This window comes from Bemisia tabaci, chromosome 1, assembly GCF_918797505.1.
Source record: "Bemisia tabaci chromosome 1, PGI_BMITA_v3".
Lineage (NCBI taxonomy): Eukaryota > Metazoa > Arthropoda > Insecta > Hemiptera > Aleyrodidae > Bemisia > Bemisia tabaci.
Window position 1 is genome coordinate 43,738,222 of NC_092793.1, and position 23,157 is coordinate 43,761,378.

General features: G+C 38.9%; 1 protein-coding gene across 8 annotated transcripts in view; it reads right to left on the reverse strand.

Moving 5' to 3' along the window:
- The window catches only part of Alk (Anaplastic lymphoma kinase), a 374,422-nt gene that overhangs the window by 118,545 nt on the left and 232,720 nt on the right, over positions 1–23,157 (reverse strand). For 7 of the 8 annotated variants that reach the window (XM_072301305.1, XM_072301308.1, XM_072301303.1 and 4 more), the window contains one exon: positions 3,326–3,529. The exons of the other annotated variant lie outside the window; for it this stretch is intronic. In XM_072301305.1, coding sequence (XP_072157406.1) covers positions 3,326–3,529 — 204 coding nt within the window. The remainder of the gene's footprint in view (positions 1–3,325; positions 3,530–23,157) is intronic. 8 annotated transcript variants of the gene reach the window in all.

Consider the following 23,157-nt stretch of genomic DNA (forward strand, 5'->3'; position numbering starts at 1 on the left):
CTTCACGCCCTTTAAGGTCCGCTTCGCGAACCCCTCGTGGGTTAATGCAAATAGAGTAAGCTCATATATAGGGACTAAGTATATTTTATCGGTTGCCAAAAGCGATTTTCCAAACTACGGAAGGAAATGAAATATATAGGTACGGGAAAATGGAAAATTAATAATAATTTCCCAAAATTATTGAAAAAGTCAATGATAAGGACACTGATTAGATTTCTTGAAGAAGTCACTTATGTCCTAGGTATTTTTCAAATCCTGCAATGACACCTGTAAATTTAAGTTCATCCTGAAATTTCAGGAAAAATAAGTGTTTTCACTAAAATTACTTTTTTTATTTTTCTGTTACTGCTAAGGAGAAAGCTGAAGCATTAAAAAAATGGGCATAATATAAAACTAAAAAAGCAAAGGCTCATTGTACAAGGATGTTAAGAAAAATGACTTCTTCGCAAGAATGTATAGGCAATCCTTAAAATAAAGAAACTGTCAATAAGACCAACACTCAACTATTTTCCTTTAAATATAATTATTAGCAGAAATATGAAGTAAAGAAGAGTTTTATGGTTTTATTTTCTCATTGGAAAAAGGCATTGTGAACAAAAAAATTTACAATGTAAAATTCCATGTAGTTCGAAATTATTAGCGTGTATATATACATGGCAGTAAAACACGAAATTTCTCTCATTATAGGACTTAACTTTAATCCTTATCTAAATTATAATAGCACTCTGTAATGCTCGAACGATCATTGCATTATTTCATGAGCATTCAATTGACATCAAATGACATAGATAAGGAAACAAGAATTTTTTCAGCTTTATACCTACTGCTGAGTGTATTACTGGTTCAGTGCCAGTGTAATGCTAGCATAACTCTAATGAGTGTATAACTGTGTGATGAGTCTTTACCAGTCACGGCCACCAGATGGCGCCGTACTCTTCAATGTGCGATTCCCGTTTTCTCTTGGCCCAAGCCTGCCTCGGATGAATGGCTTTTTGTCTCGTTATTCTTCTCACTTGTTGGGGTATTTATGATTTACTTCTAGAGATTTCACTTTTCTTTTAATCTTCATATTTGATAAGTTAGAAGCGGTTAAAAGTTGCGCTCTCTTTTTCACAGCCTCATATCAATATACTTGGGCATACCCGAGAAATCTGACTCCCCGATGGTTGCAATGGTACCGTTAACAAGAATGAACACCACGAAAGCCTCACCGTGGAATAAGGACGCAAGGCGTCCCCGCCCTCTCGCCTCGGCCCAGCGCCACCCCCGCGGGGCCGTCCTTTTAAGGTCGGCAGCGCATTATTATTTAGGGATGTGCTAGCTATCATAATTATAATGCGCTTATAATTAGCGCTATAAGCTATAGCAGCTATAGCAGCTATGAAGTGTCAAGATAATACCCCTTAGTGTAGAATCAGTATAATGCCAGTGTAATGCTAGCATTACATTCGTGAGTGTATAGCTAGTATAATGCTAACTATATACTCGTGAGTGTATAGCTAGTATAATGCTAGCTATATACTCGAGAGTGTATAACTAGTGTAATGCTAGCATAATGCAATTCTGTGTGCAAATCACATTATGCTAGCTATACACTCACGAGTGTATAATGCTAGCATTACACTCATTTTTAGCAGGGATAAACTTACTGCTCTTCCAAACGCAATGTGGAAAAATTAAAAATGAAAAAATTAACAGTAAAAGCCTTCTTTTCCACTACACACTGTGCTCGTTCTTGGCAGGGTATTATCATGTCACACACCGTCGCAATGATTGGTGATTGCGAAAGTAATATTTAGTATGATCCATGATCCAAAATGGTCCAATTAATGAATGTTCTGAGATTGTCGTTCCGACGAAGAATGAACAGAATGAGTGACGGAACAGAGGAACCGCATTCGGAGGAGCATTTATCGGTAATCACGAAAAAATTTACAAACTGCGACTTTCGAGACAGTTTTTTACACCAGGACCCAAACTGTCCTTGCCCTCCCTTGACATGTACCTATTATGACCCGATTCGTTTCTTATGTAAGTATACGGAATATTGTGCAGGCGAAAGAAGATAAGAAAGATATCAGATCCAAATGGTGAATAATAAAGCACACGCAAAAAAAAGAGGTTTGCACGCAATTTTTTTTTTACAAAAATCGTCTGAATGCACGCAAAATTTATTGAACTGCGCGGTATTCTTTGCACGACATTTTAATTTGATACCACAGAATTCTGCTGCAAGTTGAAAGGAAACTTTTTCCACGTATCGGAAAATATTGAAAAACAACTTAAAATTCTAACTAAAGGTAAAGAGATACGGTGATTTGAAAGATGACATTCGCGCTCTACAGCTGTGCCAAAATGACATCGCATTTGAAAAAGCATCAGAGTTGTTTATGAAGAAGTGGACCTCAACGGGAAACGAAAAAGTGACAGAATTCAGTTAAAGATAGGTCACTGTTTTTCACGGCCTCCTCCACTATGTCTGAGAATATCACTCAAAAACGTCTAACCAAATTTAAAGCCGTGGCCGGTAAGTGGAAGACATTCGACCAATTTAAGCAGAGCCACTACAGCATTTGGACCATCCCGATTAATGAACAGGATACTAATGACTTCGATTGCACATGCCCTTACTTCCTGAAAAAACACATTTGTAAACATACATTGGGAATGCAAATCCGGCTGAAATTAGTGAATGCACCACCAGAGGCCAAAACAATTCCGTTGGTCCAGAAGTGAAAGAGAGAGCGGCCCGCAAAAGCCAAGCAAGCTCTGTTGGTTCAAGATTAAGACGCTTTATTTTTAGTATATTTCTTTTAAAAACATAATTTTAACAATACGACGAACAATACGTTTTTATGAATTTCTATGAATTTTTAATGAACTTCAAGACGTCTGATTACCGCTCCTGCTTTTTGCGTGCGAGTTCCGATATATTTTCCTGTTCTTCACTTCATTTTTCGTGTAAGTATTTTTTTTTCTGTTCACAACTTTGATTTTTCGTGCAACATTTTTTCCATTGCGTGAATTCTTTTTTAGTTGCGTGAATTATTACAATTCCTGTGACACTCATTTTCGATTTCGCGATAAACATACTTTTTCCGTGAATTTACCCTTTTTTTTGCGTGCCGATAAATGCAACCCGATCCAAATGGTGGTACAACTGGCTGCAGGATGACTGCATCACAAAAAAATACCATGATTCGTATCACCTTATTTTCTAAAATATGAATACATAGATATGCCCGAAAGAACTCATACATACTTACTAAAAAGCAGTAATTTCTCGTTATGTTTTAACAGAAAAGCAATAAAATAGTAGGCAAACCTTTATATCCTCCACCACCACCTCCAGCTAAACAACTCCCTCCGCCTCCTCCAAAACCACCAACCCCGAGTTCCTCTGAACTAAAATTACCGACCCCTTGATGACAGCTAGCACCTCCAGCAGCACCCTCATAAAGAGAGGAGCCGGTAAAATTGTTGCGCGTTCCATTCCCGTCAAGCCGAGTTTTCAAACCTCCACCTGGACCTACAAAAGAACAGGAAGAAACAAAATACCTAATTTCAATTTTTCTTTATCTTAGAAGACCAGTTTGGAAATGAAGTTCGAAACAATTAATCCGATACCTACATGGATGAAAATATGATGAAATATTTGAGGAAAAAGTGGTCTCAACGCTCAGAGAGATGAAAATTTAATTAATCCTTTCGCTGCAAAGCTGGTTGTTGTTACCATTTTATATTGATCTCTCCAGACCAAAACTGTAATTGTGCCGACATTTTGAATGGCGCATTCTCATTGCACTCCTATGTGAGAACACTGTCTAACGGGCCTCCATGGAAATAACTGTATTCTAGTTCAGTGTAGTTCTAGTGTAACTACGTTCTACTTCAGATCCCAGAGATTAGCTTAAAACAAAAGTTTGAAGCATTTGACAAACCTCGATGAAGGGAAAGAGCTTGATGCAAAAACGGCTTCATTGCCCCCCCCCCCCCCCAGGGTAGAGCGTTATTCCACTCTTTTCGAAATCGCGAAACAGGTAGGGCGGAAAATTTGCTCCTCAGAATACTATTGGACACGTATTTTTTCTTTTTCCAAAATTTTGACTATCCTTCCGTTGCCCCCAAACCCTCAAGGAGATTTCGATTTTTCCGGAAAATTGTGATTTTTCAGAGTAAATCTCGATATTGAAGCGTCTGTGTGGTAAAGTCCAAATAATATGGTAGCATAGTACCACTAAGACTTATAGAGGTTGTTTTGAGAGGCACATTGTTGCCAACATTCAAAAATCTACGGAAATAACACCATTTCTGGTAATTTTCGAAAATCTTCGAAAATTTGGTGCCCCGCCAGAAAAACAGCCAAACGGAGAACGTCCGTGAAATAGGTAACCAATTCTCTCTATCGCAGGTTTTTCTATTGCTTGATGCTTGGTTGGAGGCGTTTCTATAAGTTGTACGTATCGACAGTGTAAATCGGCAATCACATATCTCGTTTGCGGTGCCCGGAATTCTCCTCCTTGTCAGGGTGAGACCTGGCAACGCCACTTGTGAGCCCAGCCGCCGCACACTGTGGTATTTGACCAAAAAACCTGGCCAAAACCTCAATTTTAAATTTTTTTTATTGGAAAACCAATGTGATATTCGAAATCTACACTGTTTTTTACCCTGGTAGACATGTATGCGCCATTTTTTGAGTGGCTCAATTTCCCGCAAAGAGACCACGAAGTTACCTATTTCTCAGAGATTATTTTGATAGTTTTCGGCGCGCTACTCGTCGATTAGTTTACTTCAACTGTGGGACCATAGGAGGGAAGTTCGGCGATATGCAACACATTCTTAAGGGTATATTCTACACAACTAACCACAGTATTTTCGAAATTTCCTTTTTTAGTGATTTTCACAGGAGGTTGAAAAGTGATGTAAAAGTAAACGTTTTTTTCGAAATTCAGGGGCCGATTTCTTTCTTCTCTCAACTGTTCTCAAGCGGTTTAAGGCGGAATGATATAGTCCGAAGTGGGTATTTTCAGAATTCAGAGGTGACAGACTGAGGAAAACTGAGGAAATTGAAATTTTTGACTTTAAAGTTGGACTTTTGAGCGATTTTCACAAACACGAATGGGAAAAATTATGTCAATACTAAGGACTGAAATTGTATTTTTCCAACAGCTCTGACCCATTTAATACCAAATTGGGTGATGTTTGGTCACGCAACCTGTTTCTCTAGCCCCTACGCCCTCGAAAGAGGGATAAAAAGAGATGTGGACCATGGGTTAGGAAGGAACCCATCAAAATGAATCATTTTCACAGGTGCTTTCTGTCCTTACAATGGTTCTTATTATGATAAAACTCATTTTCATCTTATAATTTATCCTCAAATCATCATATGGAGGCCCCTGCACTTTCATACTAGCAATAATTTTGATTCAAAACTGTCAAAAATCTGATATCCAGAATGATTCATATTAATTTTTTTGAGAAATGTACAATTACTCCTCAATGTGAGAGATCGGCTGTTTCGTCAAAAATTTTAAAGTGACTTACGCTGTTTTTTTTAAAAAAAAACATTAATGAGGTAACAGAAAGTCCTTATTCCGAAAAGTAGACCATAGGTGAAGGAGAAACTCGTCTAAATGCACAGCTTTAATCAGATACTTTTGGTCCTTTTAAAGGCTTTTTGGAGTACCCTCTTTAAACTCTCTGCAAATTGTCATAAGATGTGTTAGGTGGTTCAATTGTGCATATTATCACTTAAGAAGAAGTACTGATTGTAAAATATTTTTAAAACTCGGCGATATCTGGTGATAAATAGTTTTGGCCAGCTTTTCAGGTCCAATACCACAGTGTGCGCCGGGGTAGTTGTCGGTTCGGCAGGACATTTCAACATATAGACATCATGGCGTCCTCAACGTAATTCACTTGTTCCTTATTTCCCACACCTAACATGGTGTCAGGTGTGTGTCTCTATCATTTTCAGTTCGTTCAGTTTCTTTCTCTTCGTGTGGTGGTCTGAAGCTCTATTTCTGTGATCTGTTAGTCGCCAAATTATGTCCATTTCAAGTCGCGTGTCGCGAGTCGCAAAAGCCTAATCGCAATCGGTCATCACATGCCTTATCTAGTCCACTCTGTCCAGTCATGTCCTAATTCAATTTAAGTCCTGTCAATCTGTCCTGTCCTCGTCCGAAAAGTCTATTTGTTCATGTAGGTATCCGTCCGTCCTATGTCCTAGTATGATTCGTACAATTCTAATATCACTCTAAGTCCTGTGCCCAATGCTCAGCCTAACCTCTGTCCACGTCCTTATCATCAGAACCCGAAAATCCTCTATCTCGTCGTCGTCCGTCGTTTCTTCCATTTCCCAGCTGAAAAGGCTTCAAAATGCCAAACTTAAATACAGGTTGCCCTCCAATGTCATTCGGGGGAAACCTCTCCACAAATTGGAAACAGTGGTATGCGCAGTTCGAAATATGCCTTGTCGCCACTGACCTCATCACAGCTTCTGATCACAGAAAAACGCTCTTCTGCTCAAGTGCATGTCTGGTAATGCCTTCACCATTGACCAATCTTTCCAAATCGACATATCAAAAACCAAATTTGTTGACCTGGTTGCACTCTTTCACAAGCATTTTGCACCCAAGCCCAACGTAACTGTTGACCGAATCAAGTTATTTAGCAGAAAGCAAAAAGCGGATGAAACTCATGAATCCTATGTCACTGACCTTCGCAATCTTTCTCGCACATGCCAGCTTGGTGACATTCAAGACAGCATTGTCAAAGATCTGTTCATCTGTGGCCTTCATGATTCAAGCATCAAGGAACGCTTACTTCTAGAAGACAAGTCAACGCTCGCTGAAACATTTGAATTTGCCCAAAAAATTCAACTCTCCAAACATCGTGTGGAGCAACTTCAATCAACACCTGAAGTCAACGTCTGAAACGAGCAATCATCATCATCAAATCGCTGTTCTCCATCAAGGTACGGACGGTACCGATCACCATCAAAACCCAGGTGGTCCTATTCTCTAACAAGCTCAAATTACTACAATTCTCGCTCTGCCTACCCTTATCAACGTACAAGGAACAGCGGACATCGTCGAAATTCTCCTTATCCAAGATACTACCGGTCTCGATCATCCTCTCGGAGTTCTAGCCGTTCTTGCAGCCCGAGTCCCAGACGTCATTTCAACTATCGTCCCAAAGGAGAGAACTGTTCCAACTGTGGCCAAAATTATAATGCGTACAAGTGTCCTGCTCATGGTAGAACTTGCGAAAATTGTGGTAAGCTAAATCATTTTGCTCGTTATTGCCCTGAAAAGAAACTTCACAATCTAAATATTGAATCGTCAGACGATGATATCTAGTTCATCAACAACATTTCCTGTAGCTGTGCTAAGTTTTTGCCAACTAACGCACCATCTGCTGTCAATGTTTCTTTCAGTCCCACCAAAAAAGTATCTAATGACTTCTCTAGCAATCATATCAAATTATCATCACAAAACAATGTTTATCACAGCTCTGTTTCAAATCTTGCTCACGAAGCAACATCATCATCCAATACGAACTTACAACTATCCTCTAGTGAACTGATAAACGTCTCTACTTCAACTACCAGTTCACTTTTATCTCCAAATTATAATACATACAATTTTCACAATTCCAATACACACAATTTTAACGATGATGTTGAAAACTCGTCTACAAACATTAACAACTTGTCATCTTCAAAATCATCTGACAGCAAATGGTATATTAGTATCAAAATAAATCGCCATTCTTTACAGGTCTTAGTTGATACAGGTGCCCAAACAAATGTCCTACCTCTATATGTGTTCAAACAACTTAACCTCGACGAAAACATCATCATGCCCTCTAAAGTAAATATAAGAACTCTAACGGGTCAACCCATCCCATCTTGTGGTATATGTCATTTATCGGCATCTTTTAATAACAATCGTTACAACCTAAAATTCCACATCGTAAACCTGACCTGTGAAACACTAATCTGTTTCGACACCGCCAGACAGTTTGATCTGTTGAGATTCATCAATTCCATCGATGTCCGCGACACATCAAAATCTCCAAACAATTCATATATTAGAGGTTATGAAAATGTTTTCCAAGGCATAGGTTGTCTCAAAGACTTCGAAGTTAAGCTTAGTGTAAACCCTAATGTTCAACCAACATGTGATCCACCTAGAAAAGTACCATTAAAGTTAATGAATGAACTCAAAACGCATCTGCAGGAATTGACAGAGGAAGCAATCATTCGCAAAGTAGATCACTACACTCCTTGGGTAAGCTCACTTGTTATTGTCCGCAAAAAGGACGATTCACTCAGAATCTGCCTTGATCCCAGAGCATTAAACATAGCCATTAATCGTCCAACTAATTTTATTCCTGATCAGAATTTCATTCGAACTTGTCTATCCAATTCTAAATACCACACCAAACTAGATATTACTGCTGGTTTTTGGAATCTGAAACTAAGCAAAGACAGTGCTGACTTATGCACTTTTAATTCACCTTTCGGTCGTTATCAATTCTTAAGGCTTGCCTTTGGTATCAATGCAGCCTCAGAAATTTTTCAAGGAGTCATGGTTGATAAATTCAAGGATATTGATAATCTTTTAATCTTCATCGATGATTTCTATGCCCACGGTAAAACTAAAGAAGAGCATGACAAAGCTCTACACAAAACCTTAAAACGTCCTCAGGTGTTAGACATTAGGTTCAATCTCAAGAAAAGTAAATTCTTCCAAACAAAAATTGAGTACTGCGGGGAAGTTTATTCCGAAGGTCAAATAGAAATAGATCCAGATCAAATCAAAGCAATCATGGAATTACTTCCTCCTACAGACAAAAAAGGCTTGCAGAGGTTTCTTGGCACTGCAAATTATCTTGCATCTTTCATTCCCACATTAGCTCTCAAAACTGAAAATCTGCGTAAATTGTTGAAGAAAGTGAAAGTAAGAATTAGAAAACCTCCAGCAAGGTTTTCTCCAAGTGACTATCCGTAAGGCTTAAAAAAAAAAAATTTCAAAATGACAAATAGACAAAATGTACGACTTGCTTGTCTGATCCATAAATCTACAATGTCTGATCTTGTCTTGATACTTTATAAATGCTTGTTTGACTTTATTATATGTTATGTATGCATAATTATAGTGAACTAGGCTGTTGCCAAACATTGTATGTTCATTTCTTTTAAAAAAAAAGAAAGAAAAAAGGGAGTTGTCAGGATGAGACCAGGCAACGCCACTTGTGAACCCAGCCGCCGGGGCAGTTGTCGGTTCGGCAGGACATTTCAACAGATAGACATCATGGCGTCCTCAACGTAATTCACTTATTCCTTATTTCCCACACCTAACACTACTCTGTGTTATTTTTTTAGAGGAGAACAAGTTGACATAATTCCTTGAAGTTTTTGCAGAATTTTCTTATTTTATTTTTTGCCGGTTTTCGTGGTTTTCGATCGTAATAATCGGACAATCATATTAAATAAATTATATCTGTGTTTTCCACATGCACATTAGTGCTGTTAAATTATGGAGAAAAGACTGCACGGGATAATATCGTTATATTTTCGCTTCAAAATTTCAAGTGATCTAAATTAGCGTAAGAAGGTGACCTGCCCTTTATTGGGATCACCCCAAGAACTTAATTTTTTTTTGTTAACGACATATCAAGATGTGGTTTGACTTTTTCTGTGGGAAAAATGGAACTCGAAATTAAACGTGCATCTGTGGAAAAGTTTAGTGCCTGTGACAGTGAGGGAGGTCAAATGTGTATGGGCAAAATCCTTTATACTAGTCATCTTGGACAAAAGAATATCTGATATGTTCTTGAAATTTCATGAGGAGAATAGGCGTATTATGAGAAGTTTTACCTCGCGTGGACCAAGCTGCAGACCAAAATAAAGTTGATTAGGTAATTTAAAGACAAAACGAAACTCCTCTCTGATATTTGGACGTTTTATTGCTAAAAGGAACTATGTGCATAGGGGTTGTGTGCAACATAGTTCCTCTCAGCATACGTCCATTTGTACCTGTTAATGTCAAGAAATTTACCAATGCACTTGCAATTAACCTAACAAAGTGCCAGATATTGAAAAGCCATTTTTGATTGATCAAGAAGCCAGCAGATTAATGTGCATCGGTGCAATTGACATTAAAAACATCAGCTGTTCTACAAAAACGAGAAAAACGCATGAAGAGAATGAAATCATCTTCAAAGGAGCAGAAATGGGCAGACAAACAAATTGAAGCTGATGTTTCAAGTTCATGAAATCTGTACTTGACATTATCAGCACTGACTCCAATTCTCGTGGTGACAGTTATAAAGCTTCTGTTTCCTCGGCGGAAATTTACAAACCTGGGAAAGCCAAATCAGAAATTTCGAAATTGGCTCTTCGTAAGTCATCTCAAATGGCCGACCGTTTCTACTCTACTAACTACTCTTGTAAGTATTTCTCGATTTTTCTCAGAACTTGGAGAGTTGAGGTGAAGGCTATCTAAATGAGTGTGGTATTTGGATCGATTGCGGGCAGTTTGAGTGCAAGTTTTCATGAAAAAAAAAAACCCCACAATTTTACTCCTGTTTTCCTTACCTTTACGGTCTAGTAGTCATTTTTTGGAAATTTTGTACACAAAAATGCAGTCTGCGTGCAAAAATACCTCTGAAAAGTTCTACGGCGAGGTCAAACTTCTCCGTTTGGCTGTTTTTCTGGCAGGGCACCGAATTTTCGAAGATTTCCGAAAATTACCAGAGATGGTGTTGTTTCCGTAGATTTTTGAATGTTGGCAACAATGTGCCACTCAAAACAAGCTCTATAAGTCTTAGTGGTACTATGCTACCATATTATTTGGACACCTTTACCACACACAGACGATTCAATATCGAGATTTACTCTGAAAAATCACGATTTTCCCGAAAAATTGAAACTTTTATGAGGGCTTGGGGCAACGGAGGGATATGTGAAAAACACAGAGATAATTTATTTAATATGATTGTCCGATTATCACGATCGAAAACCATGGAAACCGGCAAAAAATAAAATAAGAAAATTCTGCAAAAACTTCAAGGAATTATGTCAACTTGGTCTCTTCTGAAAAAATAACACAGAGGAGATTTCCAGGCACCGCAAACGAGATATGTGATTGCCGATTTACACCATCGGCGAGTACAACTTATAGGAACTCTTCCGACCAAGCTTCAAACAATAGAAAAACCTGCGATAGAGAGAAATGGTTAGTACACTCATTGCGAAAATATTCTGTTGGCCATACTCGTGGATGAGGACTTACAGATCAGAAAGAGAGATCTGAAAGAAATACTGTAAGCCAGACAGAAAAAAACTACAGCCATCAGAAAGTTCCAGGTACCACCAATCAATTTCAATGCCAATCACTACGCAGAAATGGACGTATCTATGCTAAAAGGAACTATGTGCATAGGGTTTGCGTGAGATATAATCCTTTTAGCATGAATACGTCCAAAGGATCGATTGGAATAATACAAACATCGCTGAACCACCATTGCTGCAGCATGTGCCGAGCAGAGATTTGGAGGATTTTGGCACGGAAAAAGTGCCACTGAAAACTAAAATGTTTCACAGAAGAGGACTTTCCCTGTTTCAGGAGAGAGAGGGGTAGATTAGGAATAAGCTTGAACCTGCAAGAAGATTCATGCCCGCATTCAACACAAAACGCCAGTTCACAAGGAATCCAATCAATAGGTAAACCATGTAGTCCAGGTAAAGAAGCCATAAAAGGGGTCATAGCCTGCAAAAATCCCGAGTAGCAATGTTTTCATTGATTCCTATGCAATTTTTGACGCTGAATCCGAATTTCAACTTTGCGCCAAAAAATTCAGACCGGAAAGTCGCCAAATTTGGCAAAAATGGCTTAAAATCGGCCTTTTTCCGGATTATGGCCTGTAACTTGCCTAAAATTGATCTGATGATAAAATTAGTTACTTTCAAAAATATAGTTCGTTAAATTTCCTATGAAAAAGTTCCTACACTTTTTTTTTACTCAAGGCAAAATCAAGCGCGCTGGCGGGCTCTGAACTTTGGAAAATGAGCGAAAATTTCGCACACTGTAATGTGTTGGGTTCCTTATTATTTACATAAATTCATTTCACTTAGTGTAAATTTTATCATCTTGACTTAATTTCTTTAGAAATCACTTGTCAGACGTTTATTAAAGGAGACATCGGGCAAAAACCGCGAAAAACGCAATTTTCGCTCATTTTTCAAAGCTCGGTGCCTCCCAGCGCGCTTGAATTTGTCCTGAGCAAAAAATTGTACGACCTTTTTGTTGGAAATTTAACGAGCTTCATTTTTGAAAGTAACCAATTTTATCATCAGATCAATTTTTGGCAAGTTACAGGCCATAATCCGGAAAAAAGGACGATTTTAGGCCATTTTTGCCAAATTTGGCAACTCTCCGGTCCGAATTTTTTGGCGCAAAGTTGAAATTCGGATTCAGCGTGAAAAATTACATATGAATCTATGAAAACATCGCTATTTTCGCTCATTCTTCAAAGTTCGGTGCCCACCAGCGCGCTTAATTTTGCCTTGAGCAAGAAAGGGTGTAGGAACTTTTTTATAGGAAATTTAACGAGCTTTATTTTTTAAACAACTTAATTGTCGTCGGTTCAATTTTGGACGAGTTTCAGGCCATAACCCGCTAAAAACGCAATTTTCGCTCATTTTTCAAAGTTCGGAGCCCACCAGCGCGCTTGATTTTGACTTGAGCAAAAAAAAAAGTAGGAACTTTTTCATAGGAAATTTAACGAACTATATTTTTGAAAGTAACTAATTTTATCGTCAGATCAATTTTAGGCAAGTTACAGGCCATAATCCGGAAAAAAGGCCGATTTTAGGCCATTTTTGCCAAATTTGGCAACTCTCCGGTCCGAATTTTTTGGCGCAAAGTTGAAATTCGGATTCAGCGTGAAAAATTACATATGAATCTATGAAAACATCGCTACCCGGGATTTTTGCAGGCTCTTTTCCTTGTTTGCCTGGACTAATGCACGAGCAGCAAAAATTGAGAACCGAATTAAACAAATGGAACTCTACACACAACCATGTCCTTGTGATGCGCTCTATCTTCATTATTGTACCTTAAGAATTTAACATTGTTACATGTTTCTAAGTCACTTTTTTTCGATTTTTCTCAGAACTTGGAGTGTTGAGGTGAAGGCTGTCTATAAATGAGTGTGGTATTTGGATCGATTGCGGGCAGTTTGAGTGCAAGTTTTCATGGGAAAAAAAAAAAAACCCACAATTTTACCCCTGTTTTCCTTACCTTTACGGTCTAGTAGTCATTTTTTGGAAATTTTGTACACAAAAATTTAGTCTGCGTGCAAAAATACCTCTGGAAAGTTCTAAGGCGAGGTCAAACTTCTCCGTTTGGCTGTTTTTCTGGCGGGGCACCGAATTTTCGAGGATTTTCGAAAATTACCAGAAATGGTGTTATTTCCGTAGATTTTTGAATGTTGGCAACAATATGCCTCTCAGAACAAGCTCTTTAAGTTTTAGTGGTGCCGGCCAGGTTGGCCTAGTGGTTAGCGCGTCTGACTCTAGGTCAATAGGTCCCGGGTTCGAATCCCGGTGGTGGCGACAAATTTTCATGGAACTGACGAGTGGATCTGTAAGCAGAATTCGCTCGGCCTTCATCCGTGAAAATTTGTAAGCCCGAGCATGGATGTCTACCAAACTCCCTGATGTCTTCGGACAATAAATAGTGCCTATAGATGGCTGTAGATTCCTGAAGGAATAGAAGCCACTAAACTCTCAATAAAAAAAAAAAAAGTTTTAGTGGTACTATGCTACCATATTATTTGGACACCTTTACCACACAGTAATCCTTTACCACACAGTCAATATCGATATTTACTCTGAAAAATCACGATTTTCCGGAAAAATCGAAACTTTGAGAGCTTGGGGGCAACGGAGGGAGTTAAAATTTCGAAAAAAGAATAAACACGTGTCCAATAGTTTTCTGAGGAGCAAATTTTCCGCCCCACCCGTTTTGCGATTTCGAAAAAAGTGGGAAAACGCTCCACCTTACCACCCCCCCCCCTCCCGGAACTTTTTAATGAACTTTGTTTGTTAGTCATTCAACTTTTCCCAAATTCTCAGAAACCCCAAAATATTTTTTTTTTTGGGGGGGGGGGGAGACTAGTGGGGGTGGAAGCCAAAACCTGTAAACCTCGATATCTTTCGAACGGAGAAAGATATCGAGATTTGGTTTGGACGAAAAATCGTCTAAAATTGCATACTTTAAGATTCTAAAGATCAAAATCATGAAATCACATTTTCAAGTAAAAATATGTGTTTCTTCTCAGTTTTTTAGTCGAGAAAATTTATTTTAAACAAATGATATACACAAGGGCCTCAATTTTTTATTTGAACCAAAACCAGTTTGTTAAATTGTACGTCTTTTTTTGCATCCAACGAGTGAACCATCAAGCTGGGGAACCAATAGATTCGAGACTTATGGACGATTGAAGTTTCCGCTGTACGCGCGCCGACCGATTTCCGCGCGCCTTGTGGTTCCTAAGCCGGAACTGAGTGTTACTCAATCAGATGGAATGATAAAACCGTACAAAATTAATTTTTAGGGATTCTTGAGGGTCGCTGAGATCAGAAATTATGGATACTTTCAAAAGTTCACTTTTTTAAAACGGCCCACCGAGCGCCAACGGGCCGCTCGGTGGGCCTCTAAAGTAGCGCTCCGGAGCTGTAATTTTAAAAAAGCAAATTTTTTGGAGGTATCTGTAATTCCTGATCTCAGTGACCTTCAAGAATCCCTAAAAATTTAGTTTGCGCGGTTGGAATATTCAATATGATTTACTAACATTCAAATCCGGCTTTGGAACCGTACCCAAGTAGCATTTTTCATCGGAAAAATCGCGATTTTATCGGCGATAAAATCGCTAGGATCATCAACATCTGAGCGATTATCCTCGATCTTTTCGCGATTTTATCGCGAGGATAATCGCTCAGATGCTGATGATCCTAGCGATTTTATCACCGATAAAATCGCCAACAAAAGGGGTTTACGCTATTAGCCAATTGCCGTTAGGTTCACCCGTCAGGTTCTTTGACGAAGACGAGCGTGAAATCTCCGGAGCCTCCGCGGGGATTCGAGCCCGAGTCGCAGCGGTGGTAGGCCAGCACATTGCCACTAGGCTATGGCCGCTGTATGACTAAAGAGTGCGAATCGAAGCCTCTTATACATGGATCGGCGCTTCGCATCCTTACAACTTTTGTCATCGCGTTGACTGACACCGAGTTTTCATTGGATTTTTTTTTTTTTATTTTCCTTCCTCTGTATTTCATTTCATACCTTGAAATACGGTTGGTAAAATAAGGTTCTATTGGTAATCTCATAATTCTGTCTTGGTAAAATTACCAATAATAGTAACATGGCAAATTTACCGATGGACCTTGGTAAAAACACCAACATTTTTATCGACTATGGTAGAATTACCGAGATAAAATGGTAAAGTTACCGGAAATTGATTACCAATAAAAACGGTACATATTCCTACCTGAAAAAAACAGTAAAAATACCGGTTTTTAGGTAAGCTTACCAGTCTCGCTTGGTCACATTACCAATAATTGGTAAAAAAAAGTGAGATGGTAAAGTTACCAACGGACCTTGGTAAAAACGTCGAGAATTTTTTCTCAGTGTGGGCGTACCTCCCTCCATCCAAACCCCACGCCCAACCTCGTATCGAATCGTTATTACACCTCCGATAAAGAACATCCCACCTATAATAGTTACCGGATCTATGTCAGCAATTCTTTCGTTCACGATAACTATCGTTAGATTTACGTTAGCTGTCTCAAATTTTGTAATTTTGTCCATTTTGATCTGATGAAGAACTGTATACAGGGTGTCCCAAAAGTCCGTACCCCCCCTCGTAACTTTTGAACGGTTAGAGATAGAAGAATGAAACTTTGGAAATGTTTCTATATTAAAGAGGACCATCTTCTAGGGGGGTCAAAATTTTTGTCCCCTCCTCAGGGGGGGCGCAAGGGCCCCCAACTTTTTTTTTTCGGTGCAAGGCATGCCATTAGAAAAAATATATATAAATAAAATTAGTGGGGGGGGGGGGGCTACGAGAGTTAGAAAAATGAGCTGGGAGGGGAGGGGTAGAATAAATGCTGGCAAAAAAATTAGAACTAACCTGGCAATGAAAGAAAGAAAAAAAAAAGTATAAAATCCGTTGGACGAGAAATGGAAATAAAACATCAGCTGATAGCAAACAAAGGTTACTAAGGAAACCAAGGAATGGAGCTTTCATAAAAACAGTTTAGTGGAAAACAGCGTAAGTAGGGCACTTACGTTCATTACCGTTTATAAGTAAACGGTAAATGCGATTTAACCGAACATCTACAGGGTGTCCCAAAAGTCCATACCCCCCCCCCCCCTCGTAACTTTTGAACGGTTAAAGATAGGAAAATGAAACTTTGGGAATGTTTCTATATTAAAGAGGACCATCTTCTAGGGGGGTCAAAATTTTTGTCCCCCCCTCAGGGGGGGCGCGGGGGCCCCCAACTTTTTTTTTCAAATGGTAACTCCTATCTTGTGATACATCATTAGAAAGAGCATAAAAAACTAAGACTTTTGGCGCAAACTGCAAATCAATATCTTAATTAAGGTGATTCAATTCAACCATTGAAATTTCATTTTTTTAAAACTTTGTTCGAAATTTGGGGACTTGAAAACGCAATGTTGAACTAATTTTGAACTGACTATGATAATGTTGAGGAAAAGTAAGGGGAAATTGGCTCATTTCGCGAGAATATCGTGTGACCTTTAAAATGACGTATTTGGGGGTCGGAAACCCCCCATAAAATTAGTTTAAAGTAATTTCTGTGATTTTTACTTAAAAGTGCTTACAATTTGGTAAAGTTTCCCGTTTTGTTTTTTTCTTTACGATAATGTGAACCGGAGATATGATTTTTTGAAAAAAGGTCAAATTTGACCTTTGACCTATCATAACTCGGTCAAAAATTAAGATATTGATTTGCAGTTTGCGCCAAAAGTCTTAGTTTGTTATGTTCTTTCTAATGATGTATCACAAGATAGGGGTTACCATTTGAAAAAAAAAAGTTGGGGCCCCCGCGCCCCCCCTGAGGGGGGGACAAAAATTTTGACCCCCCCTAGAAGATGGTCCTCTTTAACATAGAAACATTCCCAAAGTTTCATTTTCCTATCTTTAACCGTTCAAAAGTTACGAGGGGGGGTATGGACTTTTGGGACACCCTGTAGATGTTCGGTTAAATCGCATTTACCGTTTACTTATAAACGGTAATTAACGTAAGTGCCCTACTTACGCTGTTTTCCACTAAACTGTTTTTATGAAAGCTCCATTCCTTGGTTTCCTTAGTAACCTTTGTTTGCTATCAGCTGATGTTTTATTTCCATTTCTCGGCCAGCGGATTTTATACTTTTTTTTTTCTTTCTTTCATTGCCAGGTTAGTTCTAATTTTTTTACCAGCATTTATTCTACCCCTACCCTCCCAGCTCATTTTTCTAACTCTCTTAGCCCCCCCCCCCCCCACTAATTTTATTTATATATATTTTTTCTAATGGCATGCCTTGCACCCTTATCATCATATTTTGGGGTTTCATTCGTAGGGATAAAATATCGTATTGTATATAGATCTTCGATATATCGTTCGATATAAAGCAGGATAGACAGGGATAAGACGGAATTTATTGATATTCACCAGGATTAAAGGTAGGAATTTTAAGAAAAGGGAAATAATCAGTGTGAAACGGGGTAGATAGGAATTGAACAGGATAGGTAGTGATTAAACAGGGTAATGTCTATCGATCTTCGATATATAGTTCGATAGAAAATATGGTAGACATGGATAAAACGGGATGGGGAACGACATTGATATTAATTGAGTTAAATGGAGGAAGTTTGAGAAAAGGAGAATAATCAGTGTGTAACCGTAAAGATGAGGATAAAACAGGATAGGTAGGGTTATCCCGCCCTTCGATACATCGATCTTTGATAAATTGTCCGATATGAAACAGGATGGGAAAGTGGCATAATCAATTTGAAACGGGATAGATAGAATGAATCAGGATAGATATGGGTTATATTGGATATAGATAGGGATAAAACGGGATGTATTGATATTAACCGGGATAAAAGGGATGTTTATCGTGTTTGAAGATTTTGCTGTTTTTGATGTGTTTGATGTATTTGTTGTGTTTGTAGTGTTTGTCATGTTTGATATACCCCCCTCCCCTAAATCCCCCCTTCTAAAATTTTACCTAATTAATATTTTGAAAAAAAAACTTCGGGAATGTTCAAAGATCAATGTAAGCTACTTTCAGGGCCCCAAACTTTTTGCCCCCGGAAGGGAGGGGCTACGGGTCCCAACTTTTTTTTCGAACGGCAACATCTCCTTTGTGACACATCAATTCAAAGAGAATTAAAAAAGAAAATTTTTAGCACAAACAGCAAGTCAGACTCTTGATTTTTGACAAACTGGCCGCCGGTCAAATTTCAAAATATCGGAAATCTAAATCCCCGTTTTCTTTGATGGATTGGGATGAAACTTGGTTCTCAACGGTTTTTTTAAACGAGAAAAACGATTCTGGCATTATTTTTCCCGAAAATGTTTGCCCTTTTCAAAATGACGGCGGTCAATATGGCGACCTTGAGCGGCAAGAGAATAAATTAGGCTGCTTATCGATGTATTTGCATGAAACTTGGTATCAGGGGACACTTCGGCATGAAAAAGACGAATCTGTCATCAGATTTTTGGAAATTCTGAATAACTTCAAAATGGCGAGGAAAATGGTGGAAACTTGGTATTACGGACGTTTACGGGTGGATTCGCATGCTGCCATTTTGAAAGTATTTGACATTTCAGAAATGCATTGCGGAGGAGGCATGTTTTGTCGAACCAAAAACCAACAGGACCCAGAGTTTCATTCGCATCCAACCGTAAACGTCTGTAATACCAAGTTTCTGCATTTTCCAGATGCAAAAGGATTGATAAGCATAAAACTACATTTATCCCGTTTAATGTACGTTCATCCTAATTCAGTAACATTCATCCTTGCCGGACAAAGAATTTGATTTAAAATTAATTGAATTTTAAATAAATTAAATCTGTCAAGTTTTATAAATTGAGATTAAAATAAAACAAAAAAAAAATCTAATCACACATTGCTAGGTTATAGGTTATGTTACATTTTTTTGTCTATCGGATCAAGACCCCCTTCACGCTCTTAACCTCTGACCATAAATTGTGCTGAACACTTATCAAGTGGATTGCCGATGTCTCAAATTAAAAAAAAAAGAAAAACATGTGTTTACCAAACAGGAAAAGATTACAGTAACGCCATTTCAGTTCACCTTAAATTTCAAGGTAGGCAACACGAGTTTCTACGTGGTTGAATGGCGGTATTGTCGTCGTAAAATGACAGTTTGCCTTCAATGATTACTGTAGGCAACACAAGCTCTCACGGGGTCGAAGAGTGGTATCATCGTCCGTGCAATAGACGTTCTCTGTCTGCTAATTTGCTTTTATGTCGCACGGTGCGTTTTAAACAATTTTAATGCGGTCAACATACCACCCGCGATTTTTTTGCGGAAATGTCAACTAGAAGGCCTACTGATTGAGGAACAACAAACCGCGAAATCTGTGATGGGGCCGTTTTTGAGAAAATGCGATTTTTCGCTTTTTTGGCGGGAATTTCGGGTCAAGGCGCTGAAAAAGTCAAGTTAGGCTGTTTTTGTAGTTCGTAAATGCATATCCTATACATTTTGAGTCAATCAAGTGCCAGTAGATAGCTATTCGTGCATATTGCCCAAAATTCATATCCTTAAATCCACGACTTTTGGGTTTTTGGGGGGTTAGTCAAGGAGAAATCCGAAAAAAAGAGGGTTAACCCGGAACAAATTGCTTAACAAACTTTTCCTACGTAAACTTCTTCAGTAGGTCCTATTGAACAACATACCAAAAGTTTACCACGGTTCGCTCCCGGAACACCCCCCCAAATTGCCTAAATTTCAAAATGGCGGCCATAATAAGGCCTCTGGGAGTTCGATTTTTTTAAAAATACGCATACAGTGTCATGTGAGGTGTCAATTCCTATTAATTTTGGTCGTAGATTTCAAATATGAAGGTGAATTTTTGAAATGTTTACGTGACATCCCTAGTATACTAGGGACTTCACCCTCCTGCCTTTCAAAGCTGGCCGCCATCTTTGCATTTGGAGCAATCCCTTTGACTTGAGGGCTTTTATGACTTCATAAATGAAATCTACGACCAAAATTACATAAGAAATGATACCTCACTTGCCTTATCACGCGAACTTTTTAAAAATCCACCCTCTTGACTTTCAAAATTGGCTGCCATCTTTGATTTGGGGTACCCCCTTTTGATCAAGGGACTTTTTTGACTTCATATTTGAAATCTACGACCAAAATTACGTAGGAATTGACACCTCACATGACACTGTATGCGTATTTTTAAAAAAATCGAACTCCCAAAGGCCTTATTATGGCCGCCAATTTGAAATTTAGGCATTTGGGGGGGGGGGGGGTGTTCCGGGAGCGAACCGTGGTAAACTTTTGGTATGTTGTTCAATAGAACCTACTGAAGAAGTTTACGTTGGAAAAGTTTGTTAAGCAATTTGTTCCGGGTTAACCCTCTTTTTTTCGGATTTCTCCTTGACTAACCCCCCAAAAACCCAAAAGTCGTGGATTTAAGGATATGAATTTTGGGCAATATGCACGAATAGCTATCTACTGGCACTTGATTGACTCAAAATGTATAGGATATGCATTTACGAACTACAAAAACAGCCTAACTTGACTTTTTCAGAGCCTTGACCCGAAATTCCCGCCAAAAAAGCGAAAAATCGCATTTTCTCAAAAACGGCCCCATCACAGATTTCGCGGTTTGTTGTTCCTCAATCAGTAGGCCTTCTAGTTGACATTTCCGCAAAAAAATCGCGGGTGGTATGTTGACCGCATTAAACTTGTTTAAAACGCACCGTGCCATAACTCTCGAATCCTTCGATTCTCCAGCTTGATGATCCTTTCGTTAGATGTAGAAAGAGACAAACAATTTAAAATAGCTGTTGTGGCTTGAATAAAAAATTGAGTTCTTCGTGTATCATTTGTTTAAATAAATTTTGTAGACTCAAAAACTGAAATGAGCACATGTGTTAACATGAAGATGTGATTACGGGACTTTGACTTTTAGAATCTTAAAGGATGGAATTGAGGAAGATTTTTTTGTCCAAACCGAACCTGATGGATACCTTTCTTTGTTCGAGAGATAATGAGGTTCACAGGTTTTAGCTTCCACTACTCCAAGCACCCCTCCCCCCCTAAATTGTTTGGGGTCTCTGAAAATTTGGAGAAAGAAGCGCTCAAGGATGAGTGATCGACAGACAAAGTTTGAAGAAATTTCAGGGGAGGGGGGGGTGTAAAAAAGCCGTTTTTGTGTAAAGCTGTTTGCTGCATGGATAACGGGGATAAAAGTAGTATGAAAATACCGATTTGAGAGCAAAAGTTAATAGCCAAATTGTGCAGAAAAATACGAATTAAATTACAATGTTGTGAGGTTGGTATTTGACTAAGTGGCAACTATGTGAAAATTATTGTATCTTGCCCCTTCATTCTGCGGGCTGTGCAATTAAGATAATATTGAGTATTACATGTTACCCCTCATGTCTTCGGGTTATGCAATAGTGTATATGCAGGTCATGCAACGGCGTTTTCAGACGGTGCAAATAAAGAAATGATTTAATTACACTGTATGTATGGTTGGTTGGTAGATACGTTTATTTGGTGCTCTTAACAATTGAGCCATTAACACCTTAGAGAGGAGATCGAAATATAGGAATTTAAAAATGTAAAAAGTAGGGATCACAAAAGGTAGTACAAAATTAAAAGTTGGGGCAAGGAAAGAATACATTAAATTTGGAGATTAATTCGTTTGAAAAAGAGAGGGATTTCACGAAAATACTCTGAAAGGATGGTATGGAGATCAGAAAGTGGAGGGAAAATTTTGGATCTTAATTGTTGATATGTAGGGCAGGTTAAGTACGGATTCTCGGATTGTTTGATTTGTGGCAAGCCTATCTCGTCGAGATGCAACCGTCCGCCTCGGTCAACGGAGGATACGGATATCTTCTTACCCCATCATCAATGCGTGCTCGAAAAAGGCGTGGGCCGAACCGCTAGCTCAAATAAAAAATGGCCACGGATTGCACTGCTGCCATGCAACGCGTTCTGAAAGCAGCCGAAAAGTCACCGACACATTCACAAGTCGATATGGCTTTGGAAGTACACGATCAATATGTACAGATCGTACTCTACCACCAAAGCCTCTATTGTCGAGCGATTCAACCGAACACTTAAAACGAAGATGTGGAAAGAGTTCAGCAAGTATGGATCATAAAAGTGTATATCTATTACCAAAACTCATCCGTGAATACAAAGGGAGCGTTTATCGCAACATCGGTATGAAACCAATCAATGTTACCGAAAAAAATATACCGATGATCCTGCAAAAGCTTCGTAAATCCGAAAGCGCTAGGTAAAACCAAAAAGTGACGTCTGGCCCGACGAGAACTACATGTCGGTGATCACGTCCGGATCTCGAGACTCAAAGCCATGTTCGAAAAAGGATACACACCAAACTGGTGCACGTAAGTTTCCAAGATTGTCCGCGTACATCCGATCGTTCCGATCACGTGCGATCTAAAATACGCAAACGATATGATCATGGAAGGAAAGGCAAATAACTCAAACCCACCGACCACAAGGATGCATTCCTCGTAGAGGGTGTTCTGCGTCGCAGGAAAACCCAGGCCCCCGTCAAATGGTTGGCTCTGGACGCGAGACACGATAGATGAATCGACACTAAGGATTTTGTTTTAATAATATTAATTCATTCTCTTCTCAGTATCGCTAGGAAGAAATCATGATCGATAAATGAATTCTCATTACTGACGATCATTTGTTTCGTTCCGTGCCTGCCCTCCAAGTACCTGTGTGAGTTCAAATAAGCGACTAATCTGGTGTCCCCAGCTGTTTTAATCGTCATAACCTGAGAAACATGGGCAAATCAAATTTTGCTCTCATTTT